Source organism: Ascaphus truei, chromosome 10 (assembly GCF_040206685.1).
Source record: "Ascaphus truei isolate aAscTru1 chromosome 10, aAscTru1.hap1, whole genome shotgun sequence".
In the NCBI taxonomy this organism is placed as follows: domain Eukaryota; kingdom Metazoa; phylum Chordata; class Amphibia; order Anura; family Ascaphidae; genus Ascaphus; species Ascaphus truei.
In genome coordinates this window covers 56,504,798-56,526,527 of record NC_134492.1, presented here as the reverse complement: position 1 = coordinate 56,526,527, position 21,730 = coordinate 56,504,798, and the positions used below count along the sequence as shown (strand labels likewise).

Below are 21,730 nucleotides of genomic sequence, written 5' to 3'. Positions count from 1 at the left end.
CTGGCTGTACATGTAATGCATAGCACACAATATTTCAAACCGCTCACTATTGAATGAAAAATACTAAGTATTTATAATTTTCAAGTGTTAAATAACACAAATGAGTGCTACCTATGTACAGAGGTTAATAGTTTTAACAGTTGAATGATCACGTGATATAGTCACAGGAACATTCACAGAAGTACATTTAGGGTGCACATCACAATAAACATTTTTAATTTTCTAACATAGCTTTAGTGAAAAAACCAAGGTGAATAAGTGAAAAATAAAAATAATAATAAAATATTATTAAAACACGCTGAGCTGATGTTGAAGATCCCAAGCAACAGCGCTGGTAAATAGCACAGTAATAGCTAGGTGTCAAACTATAATGCGATAATCACTGAGTAACCTCCTGCCTGATATAATAAATCACAAGTTAAACCTAACTACCAAAGTATGGTCACAATTGGAAACAACTAGAGGAGCGTCGACATAGACATGATACATATAATGCTGTGTATTGCTACAATTAAAGCAAACCGTGGGAGCAGGGATGGTGTACACGATTGAAGTGCACAGTTATGATGGGAATTCCCTGCAGCTAGTCTAACATATAAACGCTGCTTGCATGCAAGTAGCAGAGCTCCAACATCGCTCTCAACAGGTACTGGGAGTCCCTATAGCTAGTGACCGTCAGAGTAAGTTGACAGCGATGTTGGAGCTGTGTTGCTTGAAAGCAAGCAACATTTATATGATAGTTTAGCGACAAGGGAATCCCTCACTATCTTGGCGATTTAGCCAGTATCACTGATTGCACTGATACAATTCCCATGTTGTAATTTCATCAACTTACTCTGACGGTCACTAGCTATAGGGACTCCCAGTACCTGTTGAGAGCGATGTTGGAGCTCTGCTACTTGCATGCAAGCAGCGTTTATATGTTAGACTAGCTGCAGGGAATTCCCATCATAACTGTGCACTTCAATCGTGTACACCATCCCTGCTCCCACGGTTTGCTTTAATTGTAGCAATACACAGCATTATATGATCACGTGATCATTCAACTGTTAAAACTGTACATGTAATGAAAGCATGTACACGGGTGGGTGGGTGGGGGGCCTGTTACCTTGCACTGGTCCCTCTCGTCCGTCTTGTAGTACTGTACAAGCTTTTCTTCCACCAGATTGGCCAGCTCCTCTGCATTATCCAGCGGCTCCCTGCAACCAACACCGCGGCATTAGGGGGTCACACTCACCCCCCTTCCGGTCTCTAAAATCTACTTTGTGATTAATTTCCAGAGGAACAAAAGTGGCAAAGTGTTGGCATTTGGCATGGTTGTATTAGTTTAAGGAAGCCAATTAGATTGCTGAATTGTTTACACAAGACGTGTGTGTGTGGCCGGCTACATGGGACTGCAATGAAAGAGCAGAGGATTTTCCTCGGACAGCAGAACAGAACAGGTAGGTTTGTGTCCGTGGGACCGTGTCCTTTGTACTGCCCGTGGGACCCCGTGTCCTTAGTACTGCCCGTGGGACCCTGTGTCCTTAGTACTGCCCGTGGGACCCCGTGTCCTTAGTACTGCCCGTGGGACCCTGTGTCCTTAGTACTGCCCGTGGGACCCCGTGTCCTTAGTACTGCCCGTGGGACCCCGTGTCCTTAGTACTGCCCGTTGGACCCCGTGTCCTTAGTACTGCCCGTGGGACCCCGTGTCCTTAGTACTGCCCGTTGGACCCTGTGTCCTTAGTACTGCCCGTGGGACCCCGTGTCCTTAGTACTGCCCGTGGGACCCCGTGTCCTTAGTACTGCCCGTTGGACCCTGTGTCCTTAGTACTGCCCGTGGGACCCCGTGTCCTTAGTACTGCCCGTTGGACCCTGTGTCCTTAGTACTGCCCGTGGGACCCCGTGTCCTTAGTACTGCCCGTGGGACCCCGTGTCCTTAGTACTGCCCGTGGGACCCCGTGTCCTTAGTACTGCCCGTGGGACCCCGTGTCCTTAGTACTGCCCGTGGGACCCCGTGTCCTTAGTACTGCCCGTGGGACCCCGTGTCCTTAGTACTGCCCGTGGGACCCCGTGTCCTTAGTACTGCCCGTGGGACCCCGTGTCCTTAGTACTGCCCGTGGGACCCCGTGTCCTTAGTACTGCCCGTTGGACCCTGTGTCCTTAGTACTGCCCGTTGGACCCTGTGTCCTTAGTACTGCCCGTTGGACCCTGTGTCCTTAGTACTGCCCGTGGGACCCCGTGTCCTTAGTACTGCCCGTGGGACCCCGTGTCCTTAGTACTGCCCGTTGGACCCTGTGTCCTTAGTACTGCCCGTGGGACCCCGTGTCCTTAGTACTGCCCGTGGGACCCCGTGTCCTTAGTACTGCCCGTGGGACCCCGTGTCCTTAGTACTGCCCGTGGGACCCTGTGTCCTTAGTACTGCCCGTGGGACCCCGTGTCCTTAGTACTGCCCGTGGGACCCCGTGTCCTTAGTACTGCCCGTGGGACCCCGTTTCCTTAGCACTGCCCGTGGGACCCCGTGTCCTTAGCACTGCCCGTGGGACCCCGTGTCCTTAGTACTGCCCGTGGGACCCCGTGTCCTTAGTACTGCCCGTGGGACCCTGTGTCCTTAGTACTGCCCGTGGGACCCCGTGTCCTTAGTACTGCCCGTGGGACCCCGTGTCCTTAGTACTGCCCGTTGGACCCTGTGTCCTTAGTACTGCCCGTGGGACCCCGTGTCCTTAGTACTGCCCGTGGGACCCTGTGTCCTTAGTACTGCCCGTGGGACCCCGTGTCCTTAGTACTGCCCGTGGGTTGAATAGTTTTTTTTTTAAAGCTCTTGTATTGTCCCCGAATATATCTGTATATAGTTATCATATCCTTTCTTACACACCTCTTTCCTAATCTAAGCACATCTAATTTAGCTAGCCTCCCCTCATAAATCAGATTATCCATGCCCTTTATTATTGTGTATGCCTTTTTAAATAAACATGAAAATAAAAAAGCTTCCAGGAAAATAAGAAATACAAATACGGTGGGGGATAGGATTGCACGGGTCTCACGTGAAGCTCGTTTCAAAACCGATTATATTGGGGGTAAAAAGGCCCCTTTCAGGGAACCAGAAGAGTTGGGAATCACGGCACGGAAGCCGGACCGTGGCGCTCCCCAGCAAGCCACCTCCACAAACTCACCTCTTGTATCTCACCCCCGGGTTTTCATCCAAGGTCGCACACAAGGTCACGATCTGCTGGGCCATGGCCTGCATTGCGGACACTTTATCCGCGCTCTTGTCCGGACTGTACAGCAGGTAAAAAGCTTCTGGGACGTTCACTGTGAACACCTGAACGGAGGAGAGCGGGTGGGTAACATTATACTTTGGTAGACGACGGGTGTTACCCCAAGAGGGTTCTGATGCTGGATAAAGGACCTCCTGGCGTGAAACGCGTTGGCTGATTTTTTTGCCTCCCTTTTTACCGTGGCCAAATGAAAACGTATTATTTTTTTGTTTGTTGCTGTGCACGGCCTTTTCTGTTTCTCTTTCATGTGACTATGCCGGCGGTTAGCAAGCCGGGTAGCCCTGCGGAGGTACCGGGAGAGCGAGCGCCAGGAGGCCATGCCTTATGCGGACTGTGACGAGTTCTGTCCTCTAGGACAGCGGTGCGCAAACTGGGGGGGCGCAAGATTATGTAGGGGGGGCGCAGGCTGCGTGCGGGGAAACCTGGGGACGGGCAGAGCTGTGCACGGGCGGCCAGAAACTCCGTGCTGAGGCTGTTTCCAGTTCTCTGCTGTGTCTGCCTGCAGAGGGGGCGGGGCCTACAGAGGGGGCGGGGCCTTGCTGCGGGGCCTTCCCTGCACACAGACAAGCCCTCCTCCTCCTGTCTGCTACCCGCCCGTTTTCAGCAGCACATGGGGGGACCGGAGCAGGTTTAGTTACTACCTCCACCCACCGTGTGTGTGTTTGTGTGTGTGTGTATATATGTAGAAATATGTGTGTGTATATGTGTGTGTGTGTATATATATATACACACACACACACCACACACTAGAGTCCATATATATATACACACAAACACACATATATACATACACACACACGTGTGTGTGTGTGTGTGTGTGTGTGTGTGTGTGTGTGTGTGTGTGTGTGTGTGTGTGTGTGTGTGTGTGTGTGTGTGTATATATATATATATATATATATAAATATATATATATATATAAATATATATAAATATATATATATATATATATATATATATATATATATATATATATATGTGTGTGTGTGTGTGTTTGTGTGTATATATATGGACTCTAGTGTGTGGTGTGTGTGTGTGCTGTGCCTGTTGGTTGTCTGTGTGTGTGTTGTGATTGAGTGTGTGTGGGTGTTGCGATTGAGTGTTGTTTGTGTTGGTGTTGATTATGTGAGTGTTGGTTGTGACTGTGTGTGTGTAGTGATTGAGTGTGTGCTGTGTTGGTTGTGATTTGAGTGGGTGGTGTGTGTGTGTGTGTGCTGTGCCTGTTGGTTGTCTGTCTGTGTGTGTGTGTTGTGATTGTGTGTGTGTTGGTTGTGTGTGTTGTGATTGTGTGTGTGTGTGGGTGTTGTGATTGAATGCAGTGTTGCACAAACTGAGGGGGGGACGCCCGGGCGCAAGATTATTTAGGCGGGGCGCGTGCAGCAAAACCTGGTTGCGCAGGCGAAAAAGATGTGCGCGCGCGGGCGGCCAAACAGAATAGTGCAGGTGGGGCCACGTGATTCGGAGGTACGGGGGAGGAGCACGCCCCAGCGCTGTGATGTCAAACGCCCCTCCCTCCGGTGTCTGCCTACAATAGCGCTGTGTTGCTGCTCTCCTCCGCTGGCAACCTGCTTCGCTGCGATCCTCTGCGAGTGAAAGGGTAGGCTGCCACTTTATCACTCATACTATGAATGTACAGAAATAATAATAATAAAAAAAGTGTAAACACTTCCCCGCTCGCGCTTGCAAAATGATGCAGGACACCCTGCGCTCACGCTTGGAGAGTTGGTGATGTCACCGCTCTCGGCGGCAGCGTGGACGCAGCCTAATTTTGCAAGAGCGAGCTGTTGAAGTATGTAAGTATTTAGGCTGCGCTTATAGTGCCGGCGACGGGACGTCGCCCGAAAACAAATGCATTGTCGCCGCTGCGTGCGCTTATAGTAAACGCGATTTTTTGAAGTCGGCAATATTTGATTTTTTAGGGGCTGTAGTGTCATGTGACAGCCCCTGAACCAATCAATGGCCTGGTCGCCCGCGCCGCCACAAAGCGAAATACAACTTTCGCTAGCGGCGACGGGTGACGTCGCGGGCACTATATGCGCGGCCTTAGACATATTTGTATTTACATTGCATACCGTTTAATAAAGGGTTTTTTTTCATGTGATTTTGATCAGACAGGGGGGGGCCCGAGAAATGTCATGGATAAAAAGGGGGGCTCGGCATAAAAAGTTTATACGACATCTTGGGCTGGGCCAACGCACACGGAGTATCCCAGGTTTCTCTCTTTGCGGGCCAAGGTATTTTACTTTAACCATAGGACCCAGGTATGCGTTCTGTTGTCTATGTAACGGAGGAATAGAGTAGGTGTGTGTGTGTATATATAAACACACACACACACCTATATTATTGGGTGTGAAGAACTTGCACACTGTTTCCTTTTTGAGAACTCAGAGGTTGTTGCATTTTCTGAGTAAGGAGAGGGACAACATGACATGGGTCAGTATAAGCCAGCAAGGGATGGGTTAATGCAGGGGGGTTGGTGGCGGGCAGCTCTAGCCCCCCTCGTCCCCGCCCTCATGTATAGTCACATTATGGTAATGCAGGTATGTGTTACTGATTTTGGTACGTACAGCCCCCTCTTGCCCTTCTGGGTTATTGATATAAGCATCGCGGTTATCCGACACCAGAAAGCAACTGCACACACAGGCCAATCACACCCCCGGAATAAGCATCCGGCCCCTCCGCGCTCACCCAGCCCGCCCCACACCCAGCCCGCCCCACACGCACTTGGGATTAGCACCAGGCCCCTCCGCGTGCACCCGGGATTAGCACCAGGCCCCTCCGCGTGCACTTGGGATTAGCACCAGGCCCCTCCGCGTGCACTTGGGATTAGCACCAGGCCCCTCCGCGTGCATTTGGGATTAGCACCAGGCCCCTCCGCGTGCACTTGGGATTAGCACCAGACCCCTCCGCGTGCACCCGGGATTAGCACCAGACCCCTCCGCGTGCACCCGGAATTAGCACCTGGCTCTTGCGCGTGCACCCGGGATTAGCACCAGACCCCTCCGCGTGCACCCGGGATTAGCACCAGACCCCTCCGCGTGCACCCGGGATTAGCACCTGGCTCTTGCGCGTGCACCCGGGATTAGCACCAGACCCCTCCGCGTGCACCCGGAATTAGCACCAGGCCCCTCCGCGTGCACCCGGGATTAGCACCAGGCCCCTCCGCTTGCATTTGGGATTAGCACCAGGCCCCTCCGCGTGCACCCGGGATTAGCACCAGGCCCCTCCGCGTGCACTTGGGATTAGCACCAGACCCCTCCGGGTGCACCCGGAATTAGCACCAGACCCCTCCGCGTGCACCCGGAATTAGCACCAGGCCCCTCCGCGTGCACCCGGGATTAGCACCAGGCCCCTCCGCGTGCACCTGGGATTAGCACCAGGCCCCTCCGCGTGCACCTGGGATTAGCACCAGGCCCCTCCGCGTGCACCTGGGATTAGCACCAGGCCCCTCCGCGTGCACCTGGGATTAGCACCAGGCCCCTCCGCGTGCACCTGGGATTAGCACTCGGCGATGGTTTTTCTTACACGCAAATGACAATGCTGATATTACTCGTACTACTAATAAACCAGGGGTGGCCAACTCCAGTCCTCAGGTATTATAGATATCCCTGCTTCAGCCCAGGTGACTTAATCAGTGGCTCAGGTCTTTCTCAGCCACCCTTGCTGAAGCAGGGATATCCTTAAAGCCTGTCCTGCTGGTGGCCATTGAGGACTGGACTTGGCCACCCCTGTAATACACTATCTGCTCCGCAAAAACAAAAAGAGAGACCGTGCAAAAAACCTCATTGTGCAATACATAAACAAAATTGTATTGGTAAACTGGTAAGTATCACACGTACATCAAAATGGTAAAAATTAGGCAGGACATGTTATGGACATGTTGCCACTCTGTGCTCTGGATAGGGGTCACCCGGATCAGCTCACTTCCCGCAGGTTCCGTGGAACAATTACAGACTGTTTTGTAGATCAATCCAGGACCTCCGTTTGGCAAGCTGCAGGCACAGCGACCTCCGCCACAGGGGAACTGCCGCCACAGAGGAAGAAACTGCTCCGGTTCCAGCCACCGCAGTAGTTCCCTGCCGAAGTGTTTGATACACGAAACGCGTTGGATTGAGGGCGGATTCACTTTTTACCTATTGGAGGTTTTTATGCCATTTATTTGTGTTTATCTGTGACTCTGGACAGTCCCGGGACTTCTAACTCCCCCACACGGTGACTCATTCGCGTGCGACACTGATCCTATGCTGACGCCGCCTGGTGACGTCACTGGTGCGCGTCTGGCGTTCGAGGAGTGAGTGGCCGGTTGTGAGGCTCCCCTGCTGCGGTGGCTGGAGCCGGAGCAGTTTCTTCCTGTGTGGCGGTGGTCACTGTGCCTGCAGCTGGCGATTGAGGAGTAAGTTGCCGGTTGTGAGACTCCCTACTGCGGTGGCTGGAACCGGAGCAGTTTCTTCCTCTGTGGCGGCAGTTCCCCTGTGGCCGAGGTCGCAGTGCCTGCAGCTTGCCGAACGGAGGTCCTGGATTGATCTACAAAACGGTCTGTAATTGTTCCACGGAACCTGCGGGAAGTGAGCTGATCCGGGTGACCCCTATCCAGAGCACAGAGTGGTAACATGTCCATAACATGTCCTGCCTAATTTTTACCATTTTGATGTACGTGTGATACTTACCAGTTTACCAATACAATTTTGTTTATATATTGCACAATGAGGTTTTTTGCGCTGTCTCTCTTTTTGTTTTTGCACTAGTTCGGTTTGTGGAGCGGTACTACGAGCGCAGCAGCATAATCTCCCTTTTTTTGTAAACATGTTATCATTGTTTATTTAATCACTTAGATCACTTAGAGCACAATATCACAATTTTTTGAGCGCAGATCACTTTTTTCTTTATCACTATCTGCTCCGCGTCAGACGTTACGATGCCCAGCCCCCGCTTAACCAAGAAGGATTGCAAAAGTGCCTCAAATACAACGTCCCAACAGGCATCTGATCCAGACGCGTAGCATTTGCACTCCAATAACCAACGTGTTCCCCACTTCAAAAAGTAACAGGAAACGCACGTTTAAATCCGGGTTAAAACATAAATAATATTTGACTGTTCAAACCAGCGCTGTAATATTCTCTCTGTCTCTGGAAGTCCGTGCAGCAGCTACAAATCGGTACCGAGTAGAACATTTGACGAATTTCCTAAGCCCTTCTCTGTAGTTAAAGCAACAACCCTAAGCCGCCTGTAAGAGGTTATCCCATACAATGTCCGTATCCTGTTCCCACAGGGCGGACCGCTCACGTGACCGGCCCTGCGCTCCCATGAGCGCTTGAATTTAAAATTTTGCTAAGACTTACGCTTCTGCGCGCTTGCATAAGCGTAAGCGAGCCCCTGCTAAAGCCGCACTCATTGCGGCTGCAGGGGCTCACTGGTAAGCACCAGCGCGCCTCAGCACGGGTCAGCGCATGCCCTTAGTACACTTTGCCCCTAGGAGGGACTGACCCCTTAACCCGGTCACTGCCATTAGTACACTTTGTCCCTAGGAGGGACTGACCCCTTATACATGTCACTGCCATTAGTACACTTTGCTCCTAGGAGGGACTGACCCCCTAACCCTGTCACTGCCATTAGTACACTTTGCTCCTAGGAGGGACTGACCCCTTAACCATGTCACTGCCATTAGTACACTTTGCTCCTAGGAGGGACTGACCCCTTAACCATGTCACTGCCATTAGTACACTTTGCTCCTAGGAGGGACTGACCCCCTAACCATGTCACTGCCATTAGTACACTTTGCCCCTAGGAGGGACTGACCCCTTAACCATGTCACTGCCATTAGTACACTTTGCCCCTAGGAGGGACTGACCCCTTAACCATGTCACTGCCATTAGTACACTTTGCCCCTAGGAGGGACTGACCCCTTATACATGTCACTTCCATTAGTACACTTTGCCCCTAGGAGGGACTGACCCCTTATACATGTCACTGCCATTAGTACACTTTGCTCCTAGGAGGGACTGACCCCCTAACCATGTCACTGCCATTAGTACACTTTGCCCCTAGGAGGGACTGACCCCTTAACCATGTCACTGCCATTAGTACACTTTGCCCCTAGGAGGGACTGACCCCTTAACCATGTCACTGCCATTAGTACACTTTGCCCCTAGGAGGGACTGACCCCTTATACATGTCACTTCCATTAGTACACTTTGCCCCTAGGAGGGACTGACCCCTTATACATGTCACTGCCATTAGTACACTTTGCCCCTAGGAGAGACTGATTCCTTAACCCTGTCACTGCCATTAGTACACTTTGCCCCTAGGAGGGACTGACCCCTTATACATGTCACTGCCACTAGTACACTTTGCTCCTAGGAGGGACTGACCCCTTAACCATGTCACTGCCATTAGTACACTTTGCCCCTAGGAGGGACTGACCCCTTATACATGTAACTGTCATTAGTACACTTTGCCCCTAGGAGGGACTGACCCCTTAACCCTGTCACTGCCATTAGTACACTTTGCCCCTAGGAGGGACTGACCCCTTATACATGTCACTGCCATTAGTACACTTTGCCCCTAGGAGGGACTGACCCCTTATACATGTCACTGCCATTAGTACACTTTGCCCCTAGGAGGGACTGATCCCTTAACCATGTCACTGCCATTAGTACACTTTGCCCCTAGGAGGGACTGACCCCTTATACATGTCACTGCCATTAGTACACTTTGCCCCTAGGAGGGACTGACCCCTTAACCATGTCACTGCCATTAGTACACTTTGTCCCTAGGAGGGACTGACCCCTTAACCCTGTCACTGCCATTAGTACACTTTGCCCCTAGGAGGGACTGACCCCTTATACATGTCACTTCCATTAGTACACTTTGCCCCTAGGAGGGACTGACCCCTTATACATGTCACTGCCATTAGTACACTTTGCCCCTAGGAGAGACTGATTCCTTAACCCTGTCACTGCCATTAGTACACTTTGCCCCTAGGAGGGACTGACCCCTTATACATGTCACTGCCACTAGTACACTTTGCTCCTAGGAGGGACTGACCCCTTAACCATGTCACTGCCATTAGTACACTTTGCCCCTAGGAGGGACTGACCCCTTATACATGTCACTGCCATTAGTACACTTTGCCCCTAGGAGGGACTGACCCCTTATACATGTCACTGCCACTAGTACACTTTGCTCCTAGGAGGGACTGACCCCTTAACCATGTCACTGCCATTAGTACACTTTGCCCCTAGGAGGGACTGACCCCTTATACATGTAACTGTCATTAGTACACTTTGCCCCTAGGAGGGACTGACCCCTTAACCCTGTCACTGCCATTAGTACACTTTGCCCCTAGGAGGGACTGACCCCTTATACATGTCACTGCCATTAGTACACTTTGCCCCTAGGAGGGACTGACCCCTTATACATGTCACTGCCATTAGTACACTTTGCCCCTAGGAGGGACTGATCCCTTAACCATGTCACTGCCATTAGTACACTTTGCCCCTAGGAGGGACTGATCTCTTAACCATGTCACTGCCATTAGTACACTTTGCCCCTAGGAGGGACTGATCTCTTAACCATGTCACTGCCATTAGTAATTTACCTGGGACTCCTGTGGAAAAAATGAAATGTTGATCTCTTTACATCTCTTTATGGCTTTCGGGTGGCAGGATTTCAATTTGCTGAACAGGTTTTCGGGACAAACTGGAACACAAAAGACAGAAACATATCATTTGCCGGCAGATCAGAACCACCGGCCCATTCTCCCACCTGCTGCGGCACCTGAGACCCGGTTTGATCCTTTCTTGCGTATTTAGAAATGACAATAAAACAAAGGAACAAGGCCGAAGACGAGCCTCTCACCATCGCTGAAGTACACATACGCTTCTTTGTACTTGCTGGACGATTTGTGCTTGAAGTCATTCACCAAGCAATCTATGGACTAAAACATAAAATGTAACGGTAAATACGGGCAGTTACCGGCAGCTTCAGATTTCAGTTTACTGAAAATAAGGGGCTTCCTTAAAATAATCTAAAATAGTACTAAAAGCAAAGATTTGGCTCCTTTTCCATCTCTGGAAATTGATCACAAATAGTTTTTTCTAGGCCTCTGAATGGGCAAAGTGTTTGTCAATCCAGTGTTTTTTCCCCTTATCCCCTTCCCTCCTTATCAGAGAACCAATAAAGAGAAGGGGGGTTTGCCTGCGCAAACTCCTGCTGAACATACAGAGACATCAGAAAAGGAGCAGCCAGAGGAAACCAAACCCCTCCCAAATCTCAGCTCAGCGTGTTTACCAACGGACTTTAAATATTCTTTGTGGTGACAGATTTTGGTAAAATCGGAGTCAAAATGTATGTCAATTACCCAGATGTGTCCTCTTAACCATGTCACTGGAATTAGTACACTTTGCCCCTAGGAGGGACTGACCCCTTAACCATGTCACTGCCATTAGTACACTTTGCTCCTAGGAGGGACTGACCCCCTTAACCGTGTCACTACCATTAGTACATTTTGCTCCTAGGAGAGACTGACCCCTTAACCATGTCACTGGCATTAGTACACTTTGCTCCTAGGAGGGACTGACCCCTTAACCCTGTCACTGCCATTAGTACACTGTGGCATAGTATTTAGGTATGTTGCTGGGCATAAGAAGTGCTTTAGTAACAAGAGGAGTTACCCAGCACATATAATAATGGCCTGTATCATGTGCTGGGTCTAAAAACATTTATTTCTCCCCATTTTCCCCATGTAAAACCAGGTCAACTTTGATCTTAACATCGCTACTGAATACTTATGCCCCTGACTGAGCCTTTGAAGTGGGTGAATCCCATGGTCAGCTCTCCTTGTGGCACGCAAATGAGATTGTCAGCTCCACAGGCCAGGGGCTTTATGTCTGAACAAGATCTGTGTGTGTAGCGCTACAAAACCAAGCAAATATCAATAATGTGAATAAACGTATCTTTTTCAGCAAATGTCGTATACCAGGAGTGGCCAACTCCAGTCCTCAAGAGCCACCAACAGAGGGATATCCCTGCTTCAGCACAGATGGCTCAATCTTCGAATGGTAGCCAACTGCAGTCCTCAAGGGCCACCAGAGGTCAGGTTTTCAAGATATCCCTGCTTCAGCACAGGTGGCTCAATTGTGCTGAAGCAGGGATATCCTGAAAACCTTACCTGCTGGTACTGTAGATCTTGAGGACTGGAGTTGGCCACCTTTGTCTTACAGCGATAAATCAGCATGAAGGACAAACATTTTGGACAATGCAAGGTCAATTTTCGGAGCGGAACCCGGGACCCACAAACACAAACCTTTTCGCTTGGAGAAATAAAATAAATGGCTTTCAGATGCTCGACGGGCTGCCGGATTTTATAAATGTCTTCCACAACTAGAGAGAAAGGAAGAGACACACAGAAGTGACACCAAGTGATCTCCAAACGGGCATCGCCCCACCGCGGGGGCGCTATATCGGAGACCAGGGAAAACAAAGGAAATCGGCAGGAGACATTTCTAACGCTATATATACTGTATCCCCCTGCCCCCGAGAACCTGACAGGTGGCGCGGGTATTTCCTGGTCTTTAACCCCCTCCCCCGGCATCACGCCGTAATGGATTCCTATTAGCCCGTGTGATATTTCAACCGCCAACTTGTTCCCGTGGAGCGAACAGGAATGCGATATCTTTAGTGGGAATTATCTCGGAAACCAGTGGGGACCCCTGGGCCGACAATGGATGGGAATCAGACCCAAGTAAAACCATTTGGGGGCACTGCTGCTTTCAATGTGTGTTCATTTAGATTTATTCCCCATACCCTTTCCCCTCTATTTTATCCCCCCCCCACCTACCAAAAGCTTTTAAACTGTAATTTATTCCTACAAATTCAGCTTAAACCCTACATTTGTGACATAATTGGACTTTTATCCTTTAGAATTCCTAAGCAGCTTCACTGGTAAGTCTCTTTGAAGTCTGCCTGGAAAGCAGCTATGTGCTGCCTGGTAAAGAAAAGCAAGTGAGAATAAACAGCAGTTTAAACTGTACTGAGGGCCTTGTCAAATAAAATGTACATCAAAAGCTAAAACAGCTAGAACAATGTGTATGGTAACCTACATTAAAGTGAATGACATTGAGATTATTTTCAAGGTAATTGTGAGTTAATGTGCGGAGTTACCTGTTACTCCCTCTCCCAGGAGGTCCGTCATCTTGCAACAGGATGACAACAACTTGGTTGTGAACTGGTCTAAAAGCAGAACCTGTGCATAAATACACAAACATGGGTCAGCGAAGAACCGCCAACATGCCCCCAACGCCCGAGCACGACAGCAGCTTACTGCACCCCGAGACTTTGTGTAAACGGAGTCACGGAGTCACACAGACACACAGACACACAGACACACAGACACACAGACACCTTACCTTCCATCCCTCAGTGCTGATGTCATCAAGGATTTCAGCTTTAATCTCTGCAACACATAAACAGAAATAATATTAAACCTGGTTCATCTCTAGACGCCAATATCTTAGTGCCACAACATTTAATGGCTGCAGAACTGGGATTATCATTCTATGTAGATCGATATACGCAGAGCTTTGAAGCCAACAGCTCCATGCATTATCATCATTTATTTATAATGGGCGAACATATCCCCGCAGCGCAGAAGGGTTGGAGAGGAGGGAGGATAGAAAAGAAAGAACTATATAGGGAATAGAAAAACAGGATAGGGTTAAGCGTAAGTAAATATTGGGAGAACGTGAACTTCGCCCCACAAAGCTGACAATCTAATGTCAACGTCCTAACTTTCTCTCTTGCGATTATCCAATGTATTGGAGTTAACCCTTCTTTGCACTGAGTGTGCATCAGCACATTTCATTGTTGGTCTTTGTAAAATGAAGGCATTCCTGGCGAGTGGTAGGAAGGGGAGAGGATGTGAGGGACAGAATCACACACAGCGTGTGGCAAATCTTACAATGCACAATAACCCTGTCCTGCAAATAATATTCACTCCCGCGCTGTCCAGGAATGAGTCACAGATTAGTGAGAGGTGCGGGAGAAGATAATTAGTGAGCTGCTGACCAAGAGAGGACTTTATTCTTTCTACTGACACAGGGACTTGCAACACAATGTGTGTATGTGGCCCAACGTGTGTGTGTGTGTGTGTGTGTGTGTGTGTATGTGTACACACAAAATATATTATATATATATATATAATACACACTATACAGTTGTTTATACAGATACACAGATACAGTATAATATACACACACACACACACTGTATACAGTATAATACACACACTACAGTCTATTATACAGTGTGTATCTGTATAACACACACACTACACACACAGTAGACTAGTCTCTTATACAGATACACACAGTATAATACACTACACAGACTGTTATAGAGATACACATACAACACAGTAATACAGATAGACACATATATAAATATATATATATATATACACTATACAGTAACACGCTACACACTGACTCTGCCACACTGCGCGCTTCAGTCCGCACTCCGGTGCCGCTGAGGGCGCCATGTCTGCGTCTGCTCCTGGGCCTCTGACGTCACCGCCGCTTCCCCCGGCGCTCCACCCTCGCAAGGTGACGTCACGGATCAGGCTCCTCCCCATTGCCAGCCCTTTTTTTTCAACGAAACTTTATTGGTGTGTGTGTGTGTGTGTGTGTGTGTGTGTGTGTGTGTGTGTGTGTGTGTGTGTGTGTGTGTGTGTGTGTGTGTGTGTGTGTGTGTGTGTGTGTGTGTGTGTGTGTGTGTGTGTGTGTGTGTGTGTGTGTGTGTGTGTGTGTGTGTGTGTGTGTGTGTGTGTAAGTAGTGTGTGAGTGTAAGCAGTGTGTGTGTGTGTGTGTGTCTGTCTCTCAATATATAGTTGTGTGTGTATTTTTCACATATGTTTATGTATTATATGTACTGTGTGTGTATGTGGATATATAAATCAAAGTAAGGACAAGTACTCCCAGGGTATGTGTATTTATATATTTATTTATTTGAACCCTTAGGCTGCGGTCCCAGTAATGTCTGTGACACGCGCGCCCGGCGTGCGGGGGGGGGGGGGGGGGGGGGGGGCGGCGCGTGCACAGCGCTAACTGCGATCTGCAGTCTGACGGAGAGAGGAGCTTGCTACTGGAGGGGGCGTGGTCTGGGATTTGCGGATTGGTCTGGGATTTACATCACACGGCTGGTTCGCCCTCATTGGGTGAACCGCCGGTGGGGGCGTGGCCACGCCCCCGTCGCAACGTTTGAACGCAATTTGATTGAGTTGGGAAAAACCTTGCAGCACGGCGCTACTGCACCTTCTGCGTGACGGTGCGTACTGGGCCCAGCCCCATTGAGGGGCGGTGCTTACACGCACAGCACACGCTGTGCCGTGCGCACAGGCTGTTACTGGGACCGCAGCCTTCATGTGAAGATACTTCAGAAGCTTCAGACGAGAAGTATGGAGAGATGCATGCTGGGTATTACCCAGAGAGACAGGAACCCGAATGAAAGGGTTTGGAAGCAAACACAAATCTGTGACATCATCACACGGCGTGGGCCAGACATATCGCAAGAAAAATCACCATCGTTGGCCAAAAGACGGAACTCGACTGGTATATCATCCTCTCCAGTCTGTGTCTCCCCAGCCGCTCTGCTCCACGTCGCTCCCACACATTGACTCATCCCATCCTCTCCAGCCCGTGTCTCCCCACTGCTGGATGAAGCCTCCCCAGTGATCTCCCAGGTGCTGCGGTTACAGCCTCTCTTCTCCACGTCGCTCCCACACATTGACTCATCCCATCCTCTCCAGCCCGTGTCTCCCCACTGCTGGATGAAGCCTCCCCAGTGATCTCCCAGGTGCTGCGGTTACAGCCTCTCTTCTCCACGTCGCTCCCACACATTGACTCATCCCATCCTCTCCAGCCCGTGTCTCCCCACTGCTGGATGAAGCCTCCCCAATGATCTCCCAGGTGCTGTGGTTACAGCCTCTCTTCTCCACGTTGCTCCCACACATTGTCTCATCCCATCCTCCCATCTTACTTTGGTCTTTTAATCTCCCTTGGAATCCAGTTGAGTTCCATCTTTGTCCAACGATGGCCATTTCTTCTTGCGATATGTCCGGCCCACCGCCATTTTAATTTCTTCCCCTTGTGATGACTTTGGTTTGGTTTCGAACCTATTTATTCTGGTTCCGGTCTCTCTGGGTAATACCCAGCATGCATCTCTCAATACATCTCTGCGTTGTCTGAAGCTTCTAAATTATCTTCACATTTAGGGTCCCAGTGTCACATCCGTACGTAAGCACGGGCAGGATACACTGGTGGACCACTTTCCTCTTGAGGCGCAGGGGAAGGTTCCCTTCTTGGTCCCATCTTCAGTCTCCTATTGATTTTATTCGAAAGGTTCCCATCCATTGTTACTTGCCGGCCCAGGTAGACATATACATACATGGAAGGAACAGCTCAGTGAGTAACGACACTGACTCTGGCACTGAGTTTGGGGGGAACTGGTTCAATTCCCAGTGTCAGCTCATTGTGACGTTGGGCAAGTCAATTTATCTCCCTGTGCCTTAGGCACCAAAAACATAGATTGTAAGCTCTGCGGGGCAGGGACTGTGTCTGAAAAATGTCTCTGTAAAGCGCTACGTAAAACTAGCAGCGCTATACAAGAACATGCTAAAATATATATATAGTGGTTGACAAATCACCCAAAAATCTACTCGCCAACAAAAAAATCTACTCGCCCCCTAGTCCCGCCCCCAGCCCCGCCACTAGTCCCGCCCCCAGCCCCGCCACTAGTCCCGCCCCCAGCCCCGCCCCCAGCCCCGCTTTTAAAAAAAATTGAATAATTTCCTAGTAAGAACAACATTCGTTTTTGACATAAGTTTATTTATTGTATTACATGATACTACAATTAGCCCTTGTTACGTGTGTGTGTGTGTGTGTGTGTGTGTGTGTGTGTGTGTGTGTGTGTGTGTGTGTGTGTGTGTGTGTGTGTGTGTGTCGGATTTAGAAAAAAAGCCAGATGTGAACGACTAGTTTCCTGCACCCTTTAACCAGTGTCAGGACGCCCCCGCTTCACAATATCTAAAGCAGCAATCTCACCTGGGATCTTACCTGATCCGCAGTCCCTCAATGTCCAGGTACCTCATTCCCGCAATGTTATATGTTGGAGGGGAGGTGTTCCCTACCTGTCTTCTGGGTTAGGGGGGATTCCGATGTCTCCCGTGTGAAGTTCAAGAGTTAGATCTGGAAGAAAACAGTATAGGTTATTTCGGTGTAGTTATAGGCCAGTTAAGATATATAGGGTAAATAAGATATCCAGATCCAGAGTGTGAGACACAGAGAGAGAGTGTGTGTGTGTGTGTGACACAGAGAGAGTGTGCGTGTGAGACACAGAGAGAGAGAGTGCGTGTGTGTGTGTGTGTGAGACACAGAGAGTGTGTGTGTGAGACAGAGTGTGTGAGACAGGGTGACGGAGGATGACAGGGTGAGACAGAGGGTGACAGGGTGAGACACAGGGTGACAGGGTGAGACAGAGCGTGACAGGGATAGACAGGGTGAGACAGAGGGTGAGAGAGGGTGACAGGGTGAGACAGAGGGTGACAGGGTGAGATATAGGGTAACAGGGTGAGACAGAGGGTGACAGGCTGGGTGACACTCTTACTTACACACACACTCTCCCACTTATACACACACTCTCCCACTTATACACACACACACACACACTCTCCCACTTATACACACACACACTCTCCCACTTACACACACACACAGACAGACACCAACCCCCTCCCCTCTGCGAGAGCAGTGTCCGCCCTCTCAAATTCCTCTCTCTCCCTCTTATCAGCGGTGCCGACAGGAGATGAAATCTAGCAGTGACCACACGGCTGCTCTTAAGGCTGAAGCGGCTCACTAGAGTGGTATCCTGCATCTCCCTCTCTCCCCCCCCTTCTCTTACCTGCCATGAGAGTGAGGGAATCCAGCCTGGGGAGCTCCCTCCGTCCGCCTCGCCCACAATACACACAGAGGCAGCAGCAGCAGCAGCATCTTCCTGCAGCCACACAGCGCCGCTCCGCAGACACATCCAGCCACAATCTCCAGGCCTCTCCTCGCCTCTGGTCCCGACAGTTGCTAGGAGATCCTTAAAGTGCGGGAGAGAGTGCCTGTATGCGGGTGCGTGGCGTAGCGTCACTGCAGTGCCTCCAAGGGATGGCGTCCCGTAAATGCACTCGCCCCGGGCGTTCGGGGAGGTGCATTTGTCGAACACTGTATAGATTATATATATATATATATATATATATATATATATATATATATATATATATATATATAAACCATAATACTGAGTTAAGTTATGGTGAGTAAAAAAAGTGACAAAAACCCTCCACAGGAAAGCAAATATGCAAATACAACTGTATGCCTCAATAACCATTTTTAACATGGTTCCCTATAGGCTTAAGCTTGCTGCATGGTCACAGCCTTGAGCACAGCCAGGGTTAAGGTGCATACCCAGAAAACCACCCGCAGCAAGCTTAAGCCTATAGGGAACCATGTTAAAAATGGTTATTGAGGCAAAAAGTGACACTGTGTGCTCATTTGCATGTCATTTCCCAGAATCCCTTGCTGCAGTGGAAGTGCTGTATGCTGGGTGATAATGGGGAAAGGCGGGGTTGCAGACCTGCCTAAGACATGCAGATGAGCATACAGTTATATTTTCATATATATATATATATAAAAGAAAAAACAAACACCGCTAATGAAATATTAATTCTTATAATGAAACATATATTGAAGGCTGTACATAGAAAATGTATAGTTACAAGTCCAATCCTGAATGCACAGAGTTAATGATGAATCCAAATGTAGGGAATCAGATGATGGCAAAATGCAAAATGGAGGCAGCTGTATCTGGGAGAATCACTCCCCATAGGAAATCTGCAAGAAAAAAAGAGAACAGCGCACAACCAAAAATAAGAATTTATTATAAGGTAAAAAATGGTCATGCGCACTTACAAGAAAACAAGAGGTAAAAATCCCATCATGGTTTCTTTGCTTTTAAGAGGTACAATACCACTGCTGAGGCTTGAAATCATCAGCACTCTGTTTGTAGGAAAAGTCAGTGTTTGTTGGTGTCAAATGACACCGGCTCCAACTTCCACACAGCTCCAATGTGCTCAGCGTTCCTCCAGCCTCTGTGTTAAATCAATAGCTCTAACAGCTAATTACAGCAGCACAAGCAAAGAGTCCCTCAGTACACAACACAGCACCTCGTCGCAGCGTGATCACATGGTCACGTGTGTGTGATGACGTCACCCAGCGTCGTTTCGTCAGCTTCAGCTGACTTTCTCCAGGGATATATATATATATATATATATATATATATATATATATATATATATATATATATATATATATATATATATATATATATATATATATATATATATATATATATAAAGCAGAAAATAGCCGTGTTAGTCCAGTTGCGATAGTGCAGAATAAATGAGTTCTTCTGTATTCGGTGATACCTTTTTTATTGGACTAACAATTTATGTCATAGGACAAGCTTTCGAGAGTTCTCCTCTCTTCTTCAGGTCAAGCTTGACCTGAAGAAGAGAGGAGAACTCTCGAAAGCTTGTCCTATGACATAAATTGTTAGTCCAATAAAAAAGGTATCACCGAATACTGAAGAACTCATTTATTCTGCACTATATATATTGTTATATATATTGTTATATATTGTTATATATATTGTTATTAGAGTTGGGGGAAAAGTGGGTGTGGGAAATCAGAACCAGAACCTAGCAGCACAGAACTATTTTCCACGCACCCTTCCAGTGAAACTTGAAGCCTAATTATAATCACTAATTGACAGGGGATTAAGTGCGGGGTGGGGGCTGGGTCTTTAAATGAGAATTGTGCACATTCTATATGTACACATTAATCTTTCATATTATAATGGGAATAGTGCACATTCTATACAAAAATAGTGTATGGAAATAGTGCACATTCTATACAAAAATAGTGTATGGGAATAGTGCACATTTAACACAGGAATACTCCCCATTCTGTATGGAAATAGTGAGGACACGGGTGAGCGTCTGAAGCTTGTCCAGGCTACTCAGGTACATAAATAAGTTATGCTGAGTAACAAAAGTAACAAGAACTATCCCTCGTACAGCGTAAGGCAATGATAAAGACCTCGTTCTCGTATCTGAGCTCCACATACCTGCCTCACCCCATAATCACCCAGCGCCCTGTGCTCCCACTGCAGCAAAGGGTTCTGGGTAATGGCATGCAAAGCAAACTTCTATGTGCCCTTTCTTTACCTCATACCCCCCCCCCCCCAAAGGTGTCTAGTGCACATACTATATGGGACTGAAACATTCAATACAGCAATAGTGTACAGGGCATAAGTATCAAGGCAAAAGTGAGGCAATTCTGGTGCGACAAAATGGTGCCATATGTATCAAAGAAAAAAACATTGAAACCAAATAGAATATTTTCTTTGGTACATCATTAACCATGTTTTTGCCCTAAAATTGCCGCACTTTTGCCTTGACACATATGCCTCTATATGGGAAAAAGACAAGAATCACATATAGGATGATCACACACACGTTCTATTGCATTGGCGGCCAGCTCCACTCCTCAGGGTCTACCAACAGGTCAGGTGTTCAGGATATCCCTGCTTCAGCACAGGTGGCTCAATCAGTGGCTCAGTCAATGTGGCCAACTCCACTCCTCAAGGGCAACCAACAGGTCAGGCTTTAAGGATATCTTTGCTTCAGCACAGGTGGCTCACTGAGCCACTGATTGAACCACCTGTGCTGAAGCAGGTATATCTTGAAAACCTGACCTGCCGGTAGCCCTTGTGGACTAGACTTGGCGACCCCTGTTCTATAGGAATCCCGAATACTACGCATCCGAATTATCCATAGATCCGACCAGCGTGCTCGTACCACGCGGGCAAAATCTCCTTTTGACCAGGGACCTTTAACTCTTTCATGGGCTTTGCAAATGCGCACTGTCCCCCGTGGCAGCAAAAGCTGAATAAAGAACAGACTGATCTATTGTTGACGTTCTGCATACAGTATTTCACAGCATACACGAATCCGCCCCCCTACCTCCACCCCCATTCCATACACTCCGTGCTCTGGGGAGGGTTCACAGGCAGGAATAACGTCTTGCGAGCAGCGACCCCTCCAGACATTGAATTGTCCCTTGTCGAGGCACAAGGTAACCCCTCTCTGAAAATGGGAGCGGACAACCTGAATTATTTCATTATCCTCCCGTTCCTGTTTTCTTCTCTGGGAACGGTAAGTACCACGGCTATTTCTCATTGGTTTGCTACCTGCGTTGTATCGTTGAATACGTTTAATTACCAGAACACCATCGTTTTCCCAGGTGTACAGTTCATGGTCCTATGTGTAGGGGGAAATTGTTCGGAAGGCAAAGTACCTTGAAAGAGCAGGCGGTTCT

At 48.7% G+C, this 21,730-nt stretch overlaps 2 protein-coding genes across 2 annotated transcripts in view; one reads left to right on the top strand and one right to left on the bottom strand.

Annotated features, from left to right (window-relative positions):
- The window catches only part of STXBP3 (syntaxin binding protein 3), a 43,833-nt gene extending 28,940 nt beyond the window's left edge, over nucleotides 1-14,893 (bottom strand). The window contains exons 1-8 of the mRNA XM_075617006.1: nucleotides 14,739-14,893; nucleotides 13,661-13,707; nucleotides 13,416-13,497; nucleotides 12,559-12,635; nucleotides 11,112-11,190; nucleotides 10,852-10,952; nucleotides 3,153-3,301; nucleotides 1,109-1,199 (exon numbers count right to left, since the gene is read on the bottom strand). Coding sequence (XP_075473121.1) covers nucleotides 1,109-1,199; nucleotides 3,153-3,301; nucleotides 10,852-10,952; nucleotides 11,112-11,190; nucleotides 12,559-12,635; nucleotides 13,416-13,497; nucleotides 13,661-13,707; nucleotides 14,739-14,883 — 771 coding nt within the window. The 5' untranslated portion in view covers nucleotides 14,884-14,893. The remainder of the gene's footprint in view (nucleotides 1-1,108; nucleotides 1,200-3,152; nucleotides 3,302-10,851; nucleotides 10,953-11,111; nucleotides 11,191-12,558; nucleotides 12,636-13,415; nucleotides 13,498-13,660; nucleotides 13,708-14,738) is intronic.
- A 27-nt stretch (nucleotides 14,894-14,920) lies between these two features.
- LOC142503973 (fibronectin type III domain-containing protein 7-like) overlaps nucleotides 14,921-21,730 on the top strand; it is a 35,156-nt gene continuing 28,346 nt past the window's right edge. Inside the window, exon 1 of the mRNA XM_075617005.1 lies at nucleotides 14,921-15,230. The gene's annotated coding sequence lies outside the window, so the exon portion shown is untranslated. The remainder of the gene's footprint in view (nucleotides 15,231-21,730) is intronic.